Source organism: Cryptomeria japonica, chromosome 7 (genome assembly GCF_030272615.1).
Source record: "Cryptomeria japonica chromosome 7, Sugi_1.0, whole genome shotgun sequence".
Lineage (NCBI taxonomy): Eukaryota > Viridiplantae > Streptophyta > Pinopsida > Cupressales > Cupressaceae > Cryptomeria > Cryptomeria japonica.
The window spans coordinates 183,507,542-183,530,368 of NC_081411.1; the positions used below are offsets into that span (position 1 = coordinate 183,507,542).

Sequence of the window (22,827 nt, forward strand, 5' to 3'; positions counted from 1 at the left end):
AATTGCAATTTTACTCCTTCGACCTATCTAAGCCCATCCGTAACATTAGAATGTTTGTTTGACCACTTTTCCTCCCTATTGATTTCGATGACTCCTCCAAATTTCAACAAACTTGACTCCTTCGCAGAGGCTAGAGACTGGAGACAAAACCCTAAGACACCAAAATCGAAACCATAGAGAAAAAAAAAGGGGGTCCCCATTTGCAATGGATCAATGTGTGAAAACGTCACAACAAGACCATACCTTCAGGAAGCAACTAGGGAAATTCTTACTAATATTCTTTGATGACATCCTCATTTACAGCAAGACATGGGAGGTGTTGGAATAGTTGTCATTGATGTCAAAGAGGGAAGACATAATTGTCATTGATGTCAAGGTTATGTAGAAGATTAGAATTCATTATCATAGATATCAAAGCCATGTCAAGAGGGGTCTTTGATGTATCGACAAGTTTGAAGAAAGTTGTGGTCATGTATCGAATGATACTTCATCATGTAAGACTACAAGTGTGGCAGACTTGACTTGTGAAGTGTTTGACTTCATTAATGAGACACACAATATAGATAAGGCGATTTCTTAAAAGCAGTGCTAATGATGTATACAGAGACAAATTTACTATGCTTTTATATATAAAACCGGTACCAAGTCATTTCATTATAGTGTTGTTTTGCTTAAATAAAAAATGAACTAACACAAGTCAACAATGAAATAGAAAAAAAAGCACAAGAGACTAATACACAAAGCTTGAACATATTTGAACCAAACCTCCATTAAAGTATAGATGAAGCTCAACATAGAAATGAAGCGTGAAAGCTAACACAAGGGAAAAGGTCATGATATAGGGACATAAACATAGAACTTGGTTAAAGCACAAGATAGGGCTCAAAACATTACAGGAGACCGCAAAATACCAATTGCAAGGTTGGGTGTCAAACCTTTCTCTCCCTTGATCATTACTAGGCATATTTCCTAAGCTCCATATACTATCTTTTTGACAATATTTGCAAGAATTTAGAAAGTATTCAATCTAGAAACTCAAAATGAATTTTCTTTCAGCTGTGCTCAGGGACCATGTCACCATGTCACCAATTCTTACCCACATTGTATACAGCTCAAATGAATTATAGCCAGATATATTAATTTCTCACAAGCATTGTTTCCACCATTTTAATTTTTGCAACCATTTAATGATTTTATCGGTGTCCTGCTCCATCATAATAAAACTTTTGGATTCATTCACAACTATTTTTCATATTCCTTCTCAGTAATATAGGTTTTATTCTTGGGTATTAGGGATTTTAACTTTTAGTTTGGCTTGTTGCTTATGAACTTTTTTGTGTTGTGCATCTACCATCAACCTCCATCTATCCCTTTTCTTCTCAAATAAGAATTTGCCACTTTCAGCTTTCCATTTTCTCCATATCGTACGTTGTATTTCATCGCAATTAGAAATTTAGAACATGTACTTTATAAGTTTATACACATAATATTATGAAATTTTATAAATTTGCATCATCAGTGCTACTTATGCTCCCTCAATAAATTACACAAATACATAGTAGTAGTAGTACAGAGTATTAGAGACAGCAATTTCACAAAAAAATATTTCAACTACATACACAAAAATGCATATTAGTCAAACTAGTTACAACCCAAGATCCAAATAATGGAGTTAAAACCTCAGCGTGCTACAAAACCTAAAGAGATGAAATACTCCATACCATAAAATAACTCCTATTTATGATCATCAATTTATTTGACAATACATTAATATAACTCTAGTAGTTAGCATAACTTGATGCAGCTTTTTGATAAAACCAAAGAAAATATGGTAAATTAAAGTTAGATGGAATGGCTTGTTGACCCTGAAAAATATTCTGCACCTAAGAAATCACAACATCCTGATGCAATTTTTTCAAGAAGCATCAAAAGAACTTCGCCTTCATCCAACTTACCTCCCTTATTCAAGATTATTTAATCAGCACAAAGATATATGATATGTCATTGCATCCGAACCCAATAGGAAGAGAGATTCACCTCTTTCTGGGTATCCTCTGATACCCCACACTTATTCAAGAGTCCAACATCCCTAGAAAACACAAAAATAGAATTTTAATGGTTCCTGTGTTGTTTTCTACCATAAAAGTGGGTGAAGATGTTTCCGGAAAGCTCTCGACTACCAATTTTCTTTCATGAAAAGCATTCTCACAACCAAAGTAAAATGCCATATATATAATAATATATATGATTGTTGCTTAGAAATAACTTCTACTTTTACGATGATTAAAAACATAACCAATTTTCAGACAGAAAGCAGATGCATACATTCGAATGGCTGGGTGCAGTAAGGGCAAAGTTGTGGACCATCTGTTAGATCAAACCTGTAAAACGCAGTATGTTTCAAGTCAATATAGGAAACTGAAAAGTTCAAAAAATCAAGGTGAAAGCAAAACAGTCTGAAACCATTAAAGAACTTACCTGAACACTTGAAATTCATTTCCACAATTGGGGCACTGCATCATAAATATACACAAAAGACAAATTTACTATGCCGTTCTTTTCATTTTTTATCAGCATGATTTGAAATTTGAAATTAGTTTAATATTATAATGAGGTAAACAACAATTTCATTTAGGGCATCTGCTCACATCTGAAACTTCAACCCCTTCTTCATTTTCTTGCAGTAGCAAACTACAAAAGGGTTTTGACATGGAAAGCTGATACTGTGAAGCAACTAATTAGTTTAAGGACAGTTTCTTGTATAAGAACACAGTCCAGCATCTGTCTACTTTTGGTAACCATAAAATTAAAAATTGCTTTCTTTCGATATAAGATCTGAAGCAGTCAAACTGTCAAAGACATAACAAAATAGAATATCACAGTGACTACAGAAGACAACTCTGACATGAATCTAGATCCACAACAACAAAATATTAAAAGGAAGCTATGTGGCATAAGATTGATATATATAAACCATAATGTAAAATAAGACATGATCATTGTACAGCTAGAGGTTAGGTTTGATGGTTAAAGTAAATGATCATTTCATGAGATACAGATCCAAAAATGGATCAACAATGATAGTATAACAGCTAACTAGGTCAAATAATATCTCAAAACCCATTCTTGCACTTATTGTTCGATATTTTGTCATTGATGTCAAAGGATGATGATCAATGTTGTCTAGCAATTTTTTGGTTGAGCTACTTATTTGCTTGGTTGAGCTACTTGCCTTCTTGGTTGAGCTACTTGGTTGCTTGGTAGAGCTACTTGGCTGTTTGATTGAGCTACTTGGTCCTCTGATTGAGCTACCTAGCTGTGTGTTTGAGCTACTTGGTTGTCAGTTTGAGCTGGTTGCTTGTCAAAGTCGACGGCTTACTTGTCCATACTTTGTGCCAAGTCAGTTTGACACATCACTAGTTGAATATTCAATAATTCGATGGTCTGATCTTAATATTCTTTTCACCATTTTAGATGAGTATAGACAGTTCATAAAGTGGTGATTGATACGCATGTGGAAGGATTCCTTTTTGTTAAGGAAGTTGAATGCTATGTATAAGCTATGTCAGTAAAGGATGTCAAGTGCTATTTAAAATGGGTCGAACATTATCCTTATGCAGTCAGCCAGTAAGCACACATTGAACACATAAAAAAAAAGGTTGAGCGTTTTCTTTTCTTATGGATGGTTGATAAGAACTATATTTAGCATCCTCTTTGTGTCATCGGTATTAAATTTTTGCAGTTGAAGTTACACATTTGTGGTCGTGGGTCAAGTGCCTTTGAGCATTACTTATGGCTGCGAACATTTTTTTGTATTTCCTGTATGTGCATTGAATATATTATTAAGATGGGCATAGATAATAATTATGGAGTAGTTCGGTTTTGGCAAAAATGAGTAAATGCTTTGAAATCTTCAATTTTCCTTGATGCTATATAAAAGATAATTCTTCTGAATTTCGTTGGGTGTGCAATTGAGGATTGAGTATGATTGGAGGAAATTGTGAGAGTAATCGATGCATACTTTGTGGTGAGAAAGTTGATGGTGTTTAGTGTTGTTCTAGTATTTTTGATGAAAAAAAAAAAGCTGTTGTATCCTGTTTGGGTGGTTTTCAACATGGAGAGTCAATGTATGATTTTATAGTAAGCTGCGTTTATTGCTATTGCCATTCTGGGTAGTGTGTTTTTCTTTCAAACTTGCAGCATTTCTGAGAAAAGGTTGAACCAGAGACAAATTGTGATGTGTGGTTAACTGCTGGTAGTCTTTTGGGTTTAGATGATCAGAAATACATGTTGTAGACTCCCTTTGGATCAGTTCAAGCATACTACAGAGGGTGTGATGTGTAATATTTTGCATGGTGTCTAAAGGTGCTGTGTGTGATCAAAATTTGTATTGAGTTTTGCGAATGAGTTGGTGCTCAAACTGAGGTTGGTGCCTCAGCTAATTGGAGTTGGTGCTTCAAAGAGAGTTGGTGCTCTCTATGAGTTGGTGCTCACTTATACATTTTTGGGTTGGTGCCTATTCATGTGTGTTTTAGGCACAATCGAACATAGAATAAAATACCAAAGTATTTTACCCTCTTGAACAAAATCACCTCAGATGCTAAATATCCGATCAACTAAGATGATTCCAAGGTTTCTATGATCAATTCTTGACATGTGGGTAACTCAATGGTTGATGTGATTTGCTGTTTTCACTTGGGGACTTACACAATTGTTCGGATTTGTCAAATTTATCATGAATGAGGATAGGTTGCCAATGACTTCGAATGGTTTTGCAATTCTTGATCTAATCTAACAAAGGATTTTCAAATAAAATGCAAAAGGATGAGGGTTTAGGAGTTCTAATCTAAAACCTAGAATGCAAGACGTAGTGAATGATTCAATGAAATTCAACTAGGCAAGGTTTCACCATCAAAGAACAATTTAACACATGCTTAGTACAATCATCTAAGGTAGAGTTATAGATATTCAAATTATCACCATCAAGGCAATGCATACCAATGGATGTGCAATAATTGAAGTTAAGTTTAGTTCAATTCCAATTGACCACACAAGGCGAACTTACAATCAGCAAGAAGCTAGTGGTATGGATTAACGAATTTCATTCAAATGCATTCAACACTTCTTTCATCCAATCTAAAATACTTGAAAGCAAATTCTAATCTAAATTTGGAGGCAATAAGAACCACAAATGCATACAAAATCTAAACAAAACAACCAAACTTCAATGATTTGTATTCAAACTTGTAGCATGTAGACAATTCTCAAAGATCTCTCTTACAAATGAGAGAGAAATGGGTTTATATAGTCTCAAAGATATGAATAGGATGACACCTAGTCATCAAGAAAGGAATCTTCTAGAAGATTTCGACCTGCATTCCTCTCTCTAGCAGCATACTCCACGAATCTGGCTAAGATTGAGTTGAGTTCCTCCATGGTGACGCTGGGTAAAGCTTCCTACTGCACATCAATCACATCCAAGGCATCTGAGCAAGCATCAAAGACACTTTCCCAATCCGGCATAAACTTCTGCAAATTGTTGATGTGAACCATTAGAGAAACCCAATCATCAATCTGACTCTTCTTCAACGATTCTAACTAATTGAAGTAAACAAACCTCATCTTTTCTTTCAATTCTTCTAAGTGTAAATTGTTGGAAGCATGAACATCCATTCCCAATAATTCATCAATAGATGTAAGGATCTTGGATTGAATCTCTTGGATCGATCCTTCCATCTTCATGCAATCCTATCTTGCATAATCATAAGCGGACTTCCACATAGCCAAAGAACAATACCATCCCTAGATATCATAAACATCACCTGCATGCACAACTCCCTCTTAGATCAACATAGGCATCGGGATTCATTTCAACACTCTAAGGCAAGGAATTGTCTTCTCTTGCATTGGTTGGAAATCATCCCAAACTCCTTCCAAATACTATATCTTGAATATGAGCATTGATGTCTTGTCAAATGCTTGGACAAACTGATCGCTAGGAAATCATCTGCTTGCTTCGAAACATCTTCAATCCATTTTCCAACCTCCTGATGTGTATTCCTTGTTGCCTCATAGTCAAAAGGGAATCTGCGATCAATTGCAATGGGTGACACAAAAGTAGGATCCTCACACCTTTGGGAATTCATCCCTTCAATGTATTCTTTGAATCTCCTATTCTCACTCTCAAGCATCTCTTTCTTCTCAATAGTCTTATTTAGTCGTGCCACAATTGCCTTGGCAATATCATTCAACTCCTAGAACTCTTGCTTATGTGTAGTAGGTCCAAGGTCAATTGTGGTAACCTGATAATCCATAGGGGTGACCACATCCCTAGTCTTATCACCCATCGAGACAGTTGCTTGTGCAATACACACAACTGCCTCGTCTCTAGTAATCTTAGAGAACACTTTAGCCTTCTTCTGTTCCTTTTCTTTGCTAGTTGTGACTAAGAAATCATCAATATCTTATATGGGTTGTACCTCTATCATTTTCTTCTTCTCCATACTCTGCAACAACCAATCGAGAATAGTAGAGATTTTCATCCCGTCCTTGAGGCTCATGTCCTGATCGAGTCCTCTCAAGGCTGAAATGACATCATCATCCATGTCCTTGTCCTTAATTAAATCCACCACATTGTTGCCCAAGTTGACCTCTAACTGAATAGTAGGAGATCCTGGTTGTTCACCATCTTCATCATGAGGTATCCACTGTGTTGTAACATGTAACTCTTGATTGTTCTCTAATAGGATTTTTGTATCGGAATCCTGTTTGGACTCATCATCCTTCTCTGTCATATCATTTTGCTTCATAGATGAGGAGCTCATGATTGATAAAGGAGTGTTAGACTTGTGATTTTTTTGCATCGACTCTTGGCTAACAGTCTCCTTGTCTTTCACTTGTGATTCTCCAAACATACCTTTCCTTCTCTTGGGAGCTTGACTCTCCTCATCATCATGTGGTCTTACATCTTTGATTGTCCTTCAACTTCTCATAGGTGAAAGGTGACCTTCAACTTCCTTAACTCATTGGCATACTTGTCCACCCATTCCCTAGGGTAATCATTCACTTCTCTCATTAATGCATTAAAATCCACCAACTCAAGTTGCATCCAACTGGGTAACAAGATAGGCTTGTCCTTTTCATTTATGTAATGTGGATGGACATGATCACCACCATCCTAAACCCGATCTGGGATAGAGAAGAGATTGCACTTCCTCATGAAATCCACTAACATACGAGACCACATCCTTTTCCTAACCGCATCCATCAGATTAGCCCAATAGTCATCAATGTCGGTTCTGTGTGTAAATCTTCCTCCCTTAACCTTTACAGTATTTTGAAATGGATCAAATCAAACCCTGCTAATGTAGGTTCCCATGCAATAGAGCTCTTGTTCTTCAATAACTGAATTTGCTATGGCTGCAATATGGCATACCTCCAATGTCTTCCCAAGTGCAATTGGGAGAGTTATCCCCGTTCTATGCTTTTCCTTTTGCAGGAAATCATACTCCAAAAGTTGTCTCACTACCTCAAGTAAAATCATCTTATCTATCAGATACCTAGGAAGCTTGTATGGTTTGGATCGAAATTCTTGAATCCATAGGTATGTGAAGGTAGGAAACTATATATACCACGATCTGTAATTCTCAATAAGCTTTGTTGCCTCCTTGGACAACCATTTGTGGATCTCGCCTTGCAGCAGTCTTGTGATGTACATGGTGAAAGCATTGTTCACCCTTCCATAATGTTCAATCTTGTGCATATGGAGTTGTGGATAGCACTCCTAAACTCTATATCGTCTTGGCCCATTCTTGACTTTGTCCTTGCATATCAACCCTTTGTACACAACAAATCTGGCTAGTGCATACACAAGGTAGGAGGTCATGTTGAATGTCAGCGTTTTCTCCAAACCTCTCAACTAGAAGTCGAGGTTATCACTTATTATTTTGGCCCAATTGATCATTGTTCCCTTTGATATCTATTCAATAAACTAGTACATCCAATTCTCAAATAGCGCCCCTTGAGGTGCTCCCATCACTCGATTGAGTAAAAATATCAAGTCACTATATTCATCTTCGAAGTCCAAACATAGGAGCCTCTTGGGTAGTCTAGAGTGGTGACACCTTGGCTAAATAACCCACTCATTGTTGCCAACTATCATACATGCATCTGCTCTCTTCACAAATTTTGCTAAGGCTTCATCCTTAGTCTTCTATTGCATATCCACACATCTGGGAATTCCAAACACTTTCATGATTGATTCTTCGGCTAAGTATGCAAGAACTATCCCCTTGGGTGATCTGATCATCCTGGTCCAGAAATCATAATGCTTGGCATATTGTGGCCTTGAGGGGAAAATCGACCCTCATCTAGACAACAAAATCGTCATCATTTCACTTACCTTGTCCAAAAATTTCACCTTGGGGAAAATCGATGCCCATCTTGACAATTAAGTTTCATCTTTTCATGTAAAAACATCTCTAGTGGAAAATCGTCCGTCATCTAGACTCAAAAACCTCATTAAAACTTCTCAAAATTCATCAATATAGCCCCCAGGGGAAATCCGAACACTATCTGGACAAACTCAAAAACCTCATCAAAACTTGTCAAAATTCATCAATATAGCCCCCAGGGGAAATTTGAACTCCATCTAGACAATAAAATTTCATTAAAACTCATCAATTCTTCCTAGTGGAAAAATGCACCTCATCAGGACAATATATTCTTGTCCACACTTAACTTCATCTCGCTTATTTTCTTCCTCTAGTGGAGATTCAAACCTCATCTGGACAAATCATAGCACTTAACATCATCTAGGCAAATTTGACCTAACTTAACCTCCTAGGAGCAAAAAAATGACTCCTATAGGGACACTTGATGCTCTAGCACAAAATAACACCAATTCGCAACACTTAGACATATTTACGCTCAAATTACAAGTTGTTGCAACCTCAGAATTAGGAAAAATTTAGGATCACGAAAACATTTGGGCATTTAAAACATATGATCCTATTGACTTCAAAACTCAGAACCCTAATTACACATGGGGAACCTCTAGGCAAGATCATTTCAAAAAGGAAACTCGGGCAATGAGAGCTGAAATGTCGTCTTACTGCCAAAAACCCTAACCTAACAAGACGCAGAAAGCGCGAAAGAGGGGATCCCTGTTTGCAAAGGGGCGATGTGTGAAAAGGTCACAATAATGCCCATTTGTTAATGAAAGCCGTTGTGTGCCATGGTTTTTTACCTGAAAGGATTTTCCACGTGAAACTTTGTGTTCATGTTTTCATTATGCAGTTTATTCCATGTGGTTGAAAGTTCTAAAAGTTTAAAATATTGATTCACCCCCCTGTCCCCCCTCTTAGTATTTTATGTGTGCTTTTCACTTATCACATGTATGACAATTCATTAAGCAAGAAACCAATTGGAATGGACTTGCAGAAATCAATTTGTTAAAGAGTAAAACAAAATAGAAACAAATGTGTAAAAAGTGATATGGAAACTCAAGGTATTAAGGCCAAACAAAGAACAAAGCATAAGTTCAACCACCGCTAAACTTATCTTGTGAAACACAACCAATTGAGACAGATTCAACATTGTCAACATAACAGCCCACCCTACTTTTTACTTTTTTAGTTTTTTGCAATATAGAAATGCATATGCAATGCCTCCACATTTTTTGATCACACAAATCCTAAAGTAGGCAAGGTGAGAGCATATAATGCTTTGACCACACCACTATCTATGATATATGCAAGAAGATAAATAGCAACAAGCCAACCAGAATACGCAATCGACTAAGCTGAACTAATCAACACCTCTTCCATGGACTACATAAGTGACGCATAGGTGGTAGAGCCAGCCTTGTCAACACCTCTTTGGAAGACTGCATGAATGCAATGCAAGCCATTGGAAAAATTCAAAAATGTCTAAGCTTGACTAAGACCAAGTTAGTCGATAATGCCAACTTGTTCAATACCAAATTGGGCTGAATGATTATTCTAATAGATTGGCAATGAACCAAACAAGTTGCAAAATGGGATGCATACAAGGGATAGCTTCCGATGATACTACCATTTGGGGTTTACAAGATTATCATGAAATGCATTACAAATTAATATTATCTGAGATATACTGCTGATATAGATCTGATAAAAAATTCTGATTATAAACTCAATCTGCTCAAAAAACATAATTAGTCTTTTCATATTATCTTCATATCCATTTCCATACAACACTTTAAAAGTTATAATGAGGGCTAGTTCAAGAATAAACTAAAAGGTAGAATTTTCAATCTATTCTAGTCAAACAAAGGTTGGGAACGGAAAGAAATAACATACATTCCCTTGAACCATTTCACGTCCTGCAAACCAAAGGAAGACCACTACCCCTGCCACGGGTACAAGCACTGCAAATAGCTGCATATAAAACCATCAACAGGAGATAAATATCATAATTATTGTAAATTCTTCTTATATTTGTTAGCAGTCATATTATAAAGAATGTGATGCTACTTTGCATATACTGGTATGCTATGTTAAATACATGTAAATGGTAACACAATCACCCAAGTCAGCCATTACTGCTAATATTTGTGATGTACATTTACCAAAAACTGCAGCTGAGAAGTTGTTTACCACTAAAAAATAGATAGAATACAGTTATTAACATTTATCTCTAACATAATTGAGATAAACTTTAACATCTAGTGCAAATACATTCAACAAAAAATCTTAAAGTTTAATATTAACATAATATTTGGATGGAACATCAGTTTTAAGGCCTAGTTTGTACATAAACTGCAGTTATTTAGCCAAACATAAGAGCTGCTTGCGTGCTATTACATAATTTTAAATCTCCATAAAAATCATCTTGTCATGCCCCCGCCAATCTAGGGTTAGCAGCCCTTAATTAATACAAATTATAGCCTTTATAAATAAATAAACTTGGGCAATTAGATTTAATAAGGACAGACAACTCATACTAAAAAGAAAAAAATAACAATACAGCGATTACCCAAAAGTATGTAATTAGAAATATTGTGATTTTCGAAGGAGGCCAACTAGGGTTAATTTAGAAATATAGTGAGCACCGATTACCCAAAAGTATGTAATTAAAGGGCACTGCTTAGATTGGAAGAGGTAGATCCCTTGCATGCCCCACAGACTTTATGAAGAGGTGTGACTCCATCCCAATTGAAGGTATAAAAGGAGGAACACTTCATCCAAGAAAGGCAGCAAGTGGAAAAGGAACTAAGAAATTACAAAATTCTGAAATCAAGTAAAATCTGAAAACAGAAAAGGAAAGCTGAGATACAAGGCAGAAATGATTATTATTACCATCAGCAATAATAGATTGAGAGATAGGTTTATGAATAGAAATAAATTATGAACATATATAGATACAATAGTTATACTTTGCAGAAATTAAAATAATTGATCAAGTAATTTAATTGCATTTCCTTTTAATAAGTATTTAATAGCTAGTCAATATTGAATTCATTAGAAATGGATTGCAAATAGGGGAGTATATCCGGCCTTTTGAGTTCACGAGATGTGAAGACCCAACCTATCCTTCATCAAGCATGCCACCCTAGGATGGAGCGCTCATGGGCCGGGAGGCCTATGAGTACTCCCGAGCTTTGTGAGGTAAGCAGTCTTAATGCTCTTACAAACATGCCACCCCAAGATGTAGTGCTCGAGGGCTCTAAGGCGTATGCTCCTAGGCTTGATTGAGGAGGATGGAGTGCCTCCAAGGTGGATTGAGGGATGAAGTGAACTGAGATCCTGCCATATTCGAGGGTCGCAAGGCAAATGAGTGCTCCTGGGCTTGAGGGACATTCAAGTATGCCACCTAGAGATGCAATGCTCATGGGTCGAGAGGCATACTAGTGTTCCTGGGCTTCTCAAGCATGCCACCCCACGATGGTTGGTCAAGGATCTGTTGATGTGTTTTTTAGGCACATGCAAACATAGAATAAAATACCATAGGCATCTTATCCTCTTTTGAACAAAATCTCTCGAATGCTGAAGATTAGCTTAAGGATCATTTGAGAAGACTCCAAGGTTCATGAATGTAGGGTCACTATGTGTGGATAAGCTCAATGGTTGATGCGATTATGCAGGAATCACAAGGGGACTTACTTTTGAATGCCTAAATGCTTGATTTGCTGGAACTTAGGTCCTATCTACTCAATTGGAAGATAAAAAAGGGCAAAAGAAGTAGGGTTTAAGAGAGTCTATTCTAATCCTATGAATGTAGGAATATGAGTGAATGACTAGATGGAATCCTACTAAGCTAGGTCTCACCATCAACTTGAAGAATTCAATACAAGCTCAGTGCAATCATCTAAGGACGTTTCAAAGATGTTCGAATCAATACCGCCAAACATTGATCACCATTCAAGTTAATGCATAAACAATGAGTGTAGGATAATTCGAAGTTAAGCTCATGTTATTCTAGTTGACCACACAAGGCGCACTCACAATCAGTAAGATGCTAGTGGTATGGACTAGGCGGATTCCACATGGATATATTCAACAACTTCTTCCATTCAATCTAATTATTTACCATCTAACATGAAGATCCAACAAGAAACCATGCACATTGTAACGAAACAACACACTTCACCATAACTTCAATAAAAATGGAGTTCATTTACAACTTAGGCAACAATTTTTGCCTTCTCTTCCTACTCTACTTTAACTTGTATTCTATTCTCTTAAGACTATCTATTGACTATTAACTCACTATCAGCTATTATCCTTTACAAATGAAGAGCTTGAACCTTTTATAGAGAGCTCTTTTACAACGAATGGCCAAGATTGATTCTCCATCAATGGCCAGGATTTTACAATAAAAACCCTAATTAGGGTTTATTACAACAAGCTTCTCCATAGCCAATGAGAAAATTACATTCCATGAGTGTGGACCAATAGCTATCAGGGCTAGGTGCCTCGGAGTTTGTGCCATCATGGAGGAATCAAATACATTGTATCTAGACATGTTGATGTAGACCTTCCCTGATTGGCGAGTGGTGACTGGGATGATGATTAGGATGCCACTTCACTCTCGCATTTCGTAGACATGAGTTGATTCATCATGATGAAGGGATGTTGAGAGGTATCTCTTGATACTCAACATTATCTAGCTCGCTCAAAGTAGTTAGGATGAGAGTTATTGATGTCATTGAATCTTTGCTTGCTTGCTTTTGAGTGATTGTATTGTTAAGGCCCAAAAGTGCACCTGAAAACTAAGTTATTATCACCTAGCAATTTGGGATAACATGGAAACAATCATGAGTCTCTAGGTAAACTATTATTATGATTGGACCTCCAGATAGGCAGGTTCCTGATAATGATGGATCAACTACTCTAACAAGACCTTGAAGAACAGCTTCTAGAGAAAAGGGAGAGGGGATAAATGAAGATAAAAGGAAAAATAAGGAAAACTAAATAGGGTGATACACCATATGATCTGAAAAATGACAGGAAAACTCTTCTAAATCCACCTATTTTACACATATAACATCTCTGAATTCATATCTGTAATGTCCCCATTTTAGCAGACATGGTTTTTTGGTGATTAGCCTATCATTCTGACCCTCTTAGGCTAATGAGTATGGATAGAGGGTCTCCCGAGGCTTGTATCAGCTCTAGAGTTCAGTGTGTTTCGATCTGGCTTTCATTTGGTATCATTTGGACTTCATTTGCTATACTTACTATTTATAGTAAGTTTGAGATGTTAGAGATGGACCCCTTCTATATTTAGTAAAGGGGTATGGTCATATGCAGCTTCATCATGTCAGCTCCCAGCTCAGACGACGTTTAAAAATGTTGAGTATTAATGGACATATTAATGTTTATTTAGTTTAAATAAACATTAATGTTTTGAGCTTATATTATTAAGTTATAATATAATTTTATATTATAACTTAAGGGTCCAAGTATCATTAAGGGGGACCATTTAATTAATTAATTGTGGCTCTTTTACCAAGGTGAAATATTAAATGACAAAGTGAAAATATTATATCATTAAATGTCATTTAATATCATTAATTGATTTAATGCCTTATTGGAGAAAATCGAACCTTCATGGGAAATATATATAAGGCTTTTGAAAAGAAGAGAAGGGGGATTGATTATGTGATTGGAGTTTTTGATTGAAGTTTCTCTGGAGCATTGAAGTGTAGAATACCAAGGGTTTCTGCAGGATTCAAGGCTTGTTGGCATTGGAGAGCGTGGCTTCTTCATTGTAACAGCATATAGAGGGTGTGCAATATCATCTGATTATGCTTGTGAGAGTTGGCTTCATTCAGAAGTCAATATTGAGCTGATTGGAGGGTTTATTTCAGAGTTTGTTTGCAGATTGAAAGAGACTACAGTGTGCTACAGTGCTGTGAACAGTGCGCTACAGTGCCGTGAACAGTGCGCATGAACAGTGCCGTGAACAGTGCGCTACAGTGCCGTGAACAGTGTGCTACAGTAGTTTGAGTTCTATAGAAGGGGATTTAGAAAGGTTGAACAGCTATATATATTTGACAAGGGATTTGCATATGAGGAGAATCAAACCAATATATCAAGGCAGCCATTGAAATTCTAGGTTTTCTATCTATGGTCATTGTATTAGAAAATCATTACTTCATTGCATCATTTTCTATTATGATTATATCATGAAATACTTGGAGGTTGCATATGTTTAATGGAGATATAATTTGCATATTCCACATTCATGGTAACATTCAACATTGATCAGCCACTTAGCTTTCATGCCAATTGTTTGCTTAAATGCCTAATGGCTGTAGGTATACATTGGGATGCATGACAAGTGTTTGTCTTAATGTCAACTAGCTGTACTAGTTAATTTCAGTCATTACATATGTGTGGAAAGGTCTAAAACAACTAGTATATCATTTCTATAACAACTTTGCATTGTTAGAAGCTTTCCATAACTTCATTTGCAGCCTACAAACCTAAAGAAGACAAATAAAGAATTCACTACAGTGGCTTCAAACATTGTATGCCAAGTGTTTGACAATATTCCTTGGGGTTCAAACAAGTGAAACAGGGTCAGATTAGCCAAGGGATATTACAATATCACAAAAGTGTTTCATGCAAAGGATCATTGCTCATAAAAATTGAAAGGAAATGACTTTCACAAACAATGAAATTGATAAATCACAATGCATGACCTGTGATTCATGCATGAGACAGAAAATTCAAGAAAGGTTATTTAATAAATAACACAAAAATGATAATTACTCTCAATCACACAATGAAAAATAGCTCAGAAATGTGAAGGCATATCTGATATTTTTATTGAAATTCACTGTAAGAACTGCAAATGGGTTACAAGAAAGAAAACTCAGCTAGGCTTGAGAAAAAATCCAGAACCACCTCAAACTGAAATCCTTCCATTATGCAAAAAGCCTTCCAAAGGCAAGGATAAGATGACTGCAAGTCAACTGAAAGTCTCCTTGAGTGATCTCCAAGTCAAAAATATCTCCAAATCCGAGTAGAGAAAGAAATCCCCACAAAAAGGCTTCAAACTCTGCATAAATGTGTGAAATCAGGTATAAACTCTTCGTCAACTGAAGGTTGACCCATGAAATACTCAAAATCAAGCTTTAACTGCTGGAGAACTAGCTCAAACTCATGGACAACTGCATTTCAAGCTCAAATTCGACCCCAAATTCTTGAGATAACTTCACCTCTTTAGGATTAAATATTTTCCCTCGATATGCATATTGGGAACAATTTTAAAGACACAAATAACAAATATTAATTGGATTTATAAATTATCCAATTAGAATATTCATTTTATAATTTTCATGTGTCTATGGATGAAAGGTATTGAATACTAAAGTTTAAAAGATGCAAAAAATTCAATTTCCTTATAAGAATATTACCAAGAAATTTTAATATATGCAAAATAATTAATTTGAATATTTATTAATTATATTAATGTTGCTAGAAAATGTTAATTTTTTTTTCAACATTAATATAATAAATAAATATAAAAATTAATTTACATCTTCTAAAGTTTATAAGTCTTTGAAAGACTTAGGGGTTTTAAAGCCTCCCCACGGCTAGGCAAAGTTATTATCTAACATATAAGTGGGAGTTAGGAACTTGACCACCATATATTAATTACCTTGTATCACAAAAAAAGTGATCCCATTAAAATGGGAAAAAGCAAGATAAGGGGGAATATAGCGATGAAAACCTAAAATCATAATTCATTTTGCATTGTAAGTTTTCGATGAAGAGGAAAACGCCGAGCTGTTAGGGTTTGGAGTGAAGAAGAACACACAGAGAGCTACGTGATGACTCCTTTTTGGCAGTTTTCTGGGACTTGAATAGGTCTGCTCCATGCTTGGAATTGAAAAGGGTTTTCCTTAAAACCACGGCATTGCTCCATTTTTTGCAGAAAATGAGAGGTATTTTCGAAGATTCTCACCAAAAATTTTCTTTGATTTCAAACTGCAAACTTGGAATTTTGTTTGGCACGAGCTCTGCTAGTGATATTTTACTTTTCCGTTTTCCCTTACTGGAAAAAACTGCATTATCAATGCAAGATTTTCTGTATTTTCTGGAAGCAAAACTATGTGATGACTTTTGCTATTTTATTTCTTATCTACTCTGAAATTCGGACAGAATCCGTGAACTTTGCTCTGCATTTTTCCTTTATAAAGAAAACTCTGCAATTTTTTAAAAGGAACAAAACTCTGTTGTGTAGTTTCTTTACGCACAAACCTTTTTGCAAATTTCTGAACCAGAAAACGTTGATGGTTTTTCTTGTTTTTTGTTATTTCTGCACCTTTCTGAAAATAAAATTCTGTAAATTTCATGTATCTCTGTTTTTGAAAGGAAATTTGGGGCTTTTTGCATTTGATAGAAGAAAACTCTCTTCAGGAAGGCCAATCTGATAATTTATGACTTTACCGCTTGTAGTTGCTCTGATTCTTCTTTTAGCAACTTCATTGTCCAATATAGCAATACTATCATTACACCTGGGCCTTACAGTATCTGCTACTTGCTCTTCTGACATTTTCTTGGAGACACCTAAACTCATTCCCACCGAAACCAGGGTCTCGAGTGACCTTTCACTGTTCAAGACTAGGTCTTCATCCAGATCTATTGCATCTTTCTCGAAAACACAAACAACAATACTTCCCCAAACGAGAAATATCCAAGCTCATCTCCTTTCTTTAGAAAATCACCTTCATTTTTGGTAAAAGTGATGCTACCCACCATTGTTTGCTCCAATTGCCACAAAAGCCATCTTATCAAATTCTTGACTTGAAATTATGTAGACTACTCATTTGTTCACTGTAAATACATTGCTCCTCAAAAAAGTCGATAAACTTTGGTATATACTTTGCAAAAGTTCCTTTGTATCTTTGTCAATAAGAGTAAGGCCCAATTTAGATTGGTAAATAACCCTTAGTGGCATGACAATTTTGCTTTGTATCACTTCCTCCACTAATCTTTTTGTTCTTAAGAATATGTGAAGCTGCTGATCCAGAGTTCAGGCCAACATCATAAGTAGAGAAATGAGGCCATTCACTTATCTTGAACATCCATCCATAGGATGCTTGTTTTTCAGTCAAAAATCCTCCAATCATAATCTGATTTCCAGTTCCCTCATCAAAGCATAGGCTAACATGAATCATGTCATTTAAATTGTCTGAGAGACCAAGTTCCTCTCCACAAACCGGACAGTTGTTAATAAGTATTTCCTTGCCTCCGTGATTGGTATGAAGGTTAACAATCTCCTCTGAATCAACTACATCATCACCATCAATATCTGCTTTCTGTATATACTTGCAAGTACACTCTGAACAATCACATGGTTTCTATGAGCTGGGCTCAACCCTTGTGGGAGCCTCATTTAATCCCACTCATAATAAATCCTCTGAAATCTGCAATTCTTTTACTTGTCTCTGCACATTAAACAAACAGTTAGAAAAAACACTAATTCTCTAAGCAACGAGAATGACCTTTTCTTATTTGTCTTCCAAGATGTTTATTTTTTTGTCAAAAAGGGATCTTGATTAAATAATGCAAACATATAGGCAAGATCAGTAGGAATTTAGTCATTGCTTGGATCTTTTGATCTAACCCACTTCACTTTTTGACTTTTTCAGGACAAGGAGACTGGAAGAAAAAAGATGTCGAGAATGCAAACCTACAACTTCGAGAGCAGACTTATGCCAGCCATATACCCCCAGGCAATGGCTGGTTCCTTTCTTATCTCCTCTATGCATTTTCTTTGTTTAATTCAGTTCTTCTCCTTTGCATAGGAAAATAAGGATCACTCTCACGGTCTTGTGTGAGAGAAAATTTATTCTGTAGATTACTTTCTCGTAATCTTTTCAACTGTATAAAATATAATGAATTGAAAAACAATTGAAAGATTTTCTGAAATTCACTCATGTAATTGTAATCTTTGCCTAGGTACTTGAATTTTCCATTAAATTGTAAATATTATGAAAATTTCAGTAACAATTTTGGCGATTTCTGCTTCATGTCTGCCTATTAGTCATAGGGAATCTAGTAGCCTAAATAGTCCATTGGGCGGATAGAGTCATTCTTTAGCTGTCAGCAGCAATAATATCTCTTAGAACTCAAAAACATAGCTTGACAGCAAAACATAACAGAAAACTAGAACACTAGGGTGGTTTAGACAAAACCACAAATGTGCAAGCGCACTTATTGGCAAAACAAAACTGACAACACAAGAAACCCAGCTGCATTTCTTTCACATTTATGACTATAACGGTTTTATGAATTAATCATGTCACTTTCAAGAGTCATTTTTGAGCTTTAGGAATCAAAAGAATCTGTTATATAATTTCCCCCTCTATTTAACAATGAAGCTGATTGAGGAAATTAAAAGGTTTCAGAATAACAACCCTGTCCCTTAGATAATTTTTCTTAAAAACTTCGTATCTCTGAATCTATTCAGATCCAATGTTTCTATTGTGTGATTATACTGATGACAAGGCGAAGCCTAACATCAATAATTCATCGGTTAGTCATTTAGCAGAAATACTGAATCTAAATGGTTCGAGGGGTAAAAGAAACAAATCTTTTAATACAACCAAAAGGCTTTTGCTGAAACAGAAAACAAAACTGAAAAACTAGAAAACAAGGGACAAAATGTGCAAAGCACTTATTAGCAAAACTTGGATCAAAATCATGCTTTGAGATGAATCCCATTGACTGGGATTGGTAGAATTTCCCCATCCATCTTTGAGAGCTGGAATGCGTTATGCTCCTTACATTCCACAATCATGAAAGGACCAATCCAAATATTGTCAAATTTAGTATGGTGTCTCGGTCTACTTTTAAGAACATCCCACTTGAGAACCACATCCCCCTCCTTAAAGCTTCTGAAATTTGCTTTCTTGTCAAAGGCTCTTTTTGTTTGGAGCTAATGATACTCCATTGTCCTGAAAGACTTTGCTCTTTCTTCCTCAAGTTGAAGTAATTGTGTATATCTCTGCTGCAAGGGGTCTCCTTCTTCAAACAAAATAAGTTGGTTAGCAAGGTCAAGTGTTGGAAACTCAGTTGAAATAGGCAGTCTTGCTTCTTTTCCATAAACCAACATATAAGGAGAATTACCTATAATCTGCTTAGGAGTAATTCTATCAAACCATAGGGCAGATTTAAGCTTAGCATGCCAATGTCTTTGGTTCTCTTGTAATGTTCTTTTAATAATCCTGATCAAATTCTTATTGGTTGTTCCAGCTAACCCATTACCTTGTGGGTAATAATTAAAGGCAGTATTCAGAACAATGCCATTTTTTAAAGCCCATTCAGTGACTTTTGAACAAACAAATGCCAAGGCATTATCTGATATAATTGACTCAGGTATACCAAATCTAGTTATAATATCCTCATAAAAGTTTAGGACAGCAAATTCATTAGCCTCCCTAAGTGCTATAGCTTCAATCCAACGGGTGAAATAGTTTGTTGCTGTCAAAATCCATTTATGACCAGCACTATAACTTGGATTAATAGGGCCTATGAAATCAATACCCCATCTTGCAAATGGCTGTTCAACTAAAATAGGTTGCAAAGGAAATGCAGCCAATCTTTTTTTTTCTGCAAACATAGCACATTTTCCACATTTTCTAACCCAAGAGTGAGTGTCTTTGAATAAAGTTGGACAGTAAAAACCAGCCCTTCTAATTTTCCAAGTTGTAGTTCTCGGATTAAAATGACCCCCAGAAGATCCATCATGAAATTCAAATAGAATCTTTTGAGTTTCAGTAGTATCAATACATTTAAGAAGCATTCAACTATAATCTTTCCTGAATAAGTTTCCATTGACTAAAACATAAGGAACAAATTGGAGACGGAAATACCTTCTTTTTACTTTGTCAAGGCCAGCTGGACACTCTCTAGTCTGAAGGAAATTCGTCATATCAGTTACCCAACTTGCTGATTGGTTCTGATCAACAGGATTATCTTGAACCAAGACAACTTCCTTATCAGATTCTGCATTTGAACCTTCCCCATCAGTCAGCTGCATACATAGACCTTTTCCTCTTACCAGCTTAGTATCATGAAAACTGACATCATACTCCATGACTTTAGTGATCCAGCCTAATCTCTTTTCATTTAAATCTCTGCTTAGTAAGAAATCTTTGACACTTGGATGGGTAACCATCAAATGAATTTTGTTATTAGAGACCAAATGTCTAAATTTCTTAAGACTTTTAACAACTGCTAGTTCATGTTTTTCAACAAAACTGTACCTTTGTTCATACTCTTCCAATCCTTTACTAGAGAAAGCAATGGGCTGTTCAAGTCCATCATCATTTTTTTGAACCAACATGGCAAAAATAGTGTCAAGTCCTCCATAAGCATATAAAATGAAATCTTTTGAAAAATTAGGATTTACCAATGTAGGGGCAGCAGATAAGGCCTTCTTGATTTCTTCAAAAGTGATCCTTCCCTCTTTAGACCACCTGAAAAGAGCATTCTTTTTCAACATTGTTGTCAAAGGTTTCAACAAGTCAGCAATATCCGGTATTAAGCGCCTTACAAAATTAATTCTGCCAATAAAACTTTGTAACCCTTTTTTATGGCTTGGTAAAGGTAGATCCAAAATAGCTTGAATTCTCTCAGGATCAACTATAGTACCAAATTTGGAGACTTGGTATCCCAGAAGTCTCCCTTCATGAATAGCAAATGCAGACTTTTTAGGATTTAGAGAAATACTAAATTCTCTGCATCTTTGAAGAACTTGTCTGAGATGATCAATGTGATCATCAGCTTGTTTGCTGTAAACAGTAATGTCATCCAGATAAACCGGCACAAATTTATACATAAAATTATAAAAAGCCATATCCATAGCCTTTTGGAAGGTAGCACCAGCATTTGACAGTCCAAAAGGCATCCTTCTATAAGCCATAGTGCCCCACTTGGTAGTGAAGGCAATCTTGAATTGATCTTCATCCTTTACAAGGACTTGGTTATAGCCTGAATAACCATCTAACAAGGAGAACCTTTCAGATCCAGAAACAAACTGCAAGATTTGTTCCATAGAAGGTAATGGGTGTCTATCTTTTAGAGAAGCCCTATTCAAATCTCTAAAATCTACACAAAGGCGGAGTTCTCAATTCTTTTTCCTAACTGGAACTAAATTAGAAACCCATGAAGTGTGTTTGATAGGAAAAATAATGCCACTATCTAAGAGCTTATTCAATTCTTTAAGCATAAGGGGCCCTAATCTAGGATTGATGTGTCTCTGCTTTTGCCTAATTGGCTTGGCATTTGGCTCCAACTCAATGTTATGCTGGGTAAGTTGAGGATCAAATCCTTTTAAGTCAGAATAATCCCAAGCAAATACATCATTAAATTCTTGAAATAAGGCAATACAAGCTTCTCTTTCTTTATGAGAATTAATCTTACCAATTTTGAGGAGTTTGTTTTTGAATATTTCAACCTCTTCATAGTGCTCTTCCTTAATCAGTATGCTAGTTTTATTCCTTTTTGCTTGGTCATCTAGATTAAAGATTGTCTCCAAAGTGACCAATCCTCTTGGCAACTTATTCGATTTCAGTTGGATAATCTAATCACTGAATTGCTGATTCAACTTGTTCTGATCAGCAATTGAAAACACATCCTCTTCCATGAGGAAACTCAAAATCTGCTCATCACTGTCAAAAACTTGCCAATTAAACTTGTTATCAAGAATTGATGGCCTAACAACAACTTTTACATGATGCTGCAAATTTTCCATACTTTCTAGAATATTGAATTGTGCACCTACAGCAGCAAGTCTATCAGCATGTTGATTCTTGCTTCTAGGAATGGATATAAGGTTAAATGCATCAAATTCTTCTATAATATCCGAAACCCTATTCTTGTATAACTTTAAAGCATCATTCTTAACAATATGCAAACCTCTGACTTGATTGACAATTAATTCACTATCACCAAAGACCTGCAAATATCTGATTTGCCTTTTCCTAGCCCACTCCAATCCTTAAATCAAACCTTCATATTCAGCATTATTGTTAGAACAAGGAAAAGCAAAGTGATAAGCTGAAAAATATTTGTCACCTTGTGGAGATGCAAGCATTGCACCTCCACCTACCCCATTTTTGCTTTTTGATCCATCAAAGAACAACTGCCAAACTTGATTTTGTTGTTCTGAAAATTCACTTGTATCTTTTACAAGATTTGGCATAATAGAATCTGGTTCACAAATCATATAAGTCCCAAAACCAGCATCTTCCACTTTGTTGTTTTGTGCATTATAAGCATCTTCTGCTGCCCATTCATCCAAAAGGATGTCTGGAATATCTTC

At 35.9% G+C, this 22,827-nt stretch overlaps 1 protein-coding gene across 3 annotated transcripts in view; it reads right to left on the reverse strand.

Moving 5' to 3' along the window:
* LOC131056354 (uncharacterized) overlaps positions 1 to 22,827 on the reverse strand; it is a 137,534-nt gene that overhangs the window by 62,567 nt on the left and 52,140 nt on the right. For all 3 annotated transcript variants that reach the window (XM_057990712.2, XM_057990711.2, XM_057990713.2), the window contains exons 2-4: positions 10,341 to 10,418; positions 2,479 to 2,513; positions 2,326 to 2,381 (exon numbers count right to left, since the gene is read on the reverse strand). In XM_057990712.2, the coding sequence (XP_057846695.2) occupies positions 2,326 to 2,381; positions 2,479 to 2,513; positions 10,341 to 10,418 (169 nt within the window). The remainder of the gene's footprint in view (positions 1 to 2,325; positions 2,382 to 2,478; positions 2,514 to 10,340; positions 10,419 to 22,827) is intronic.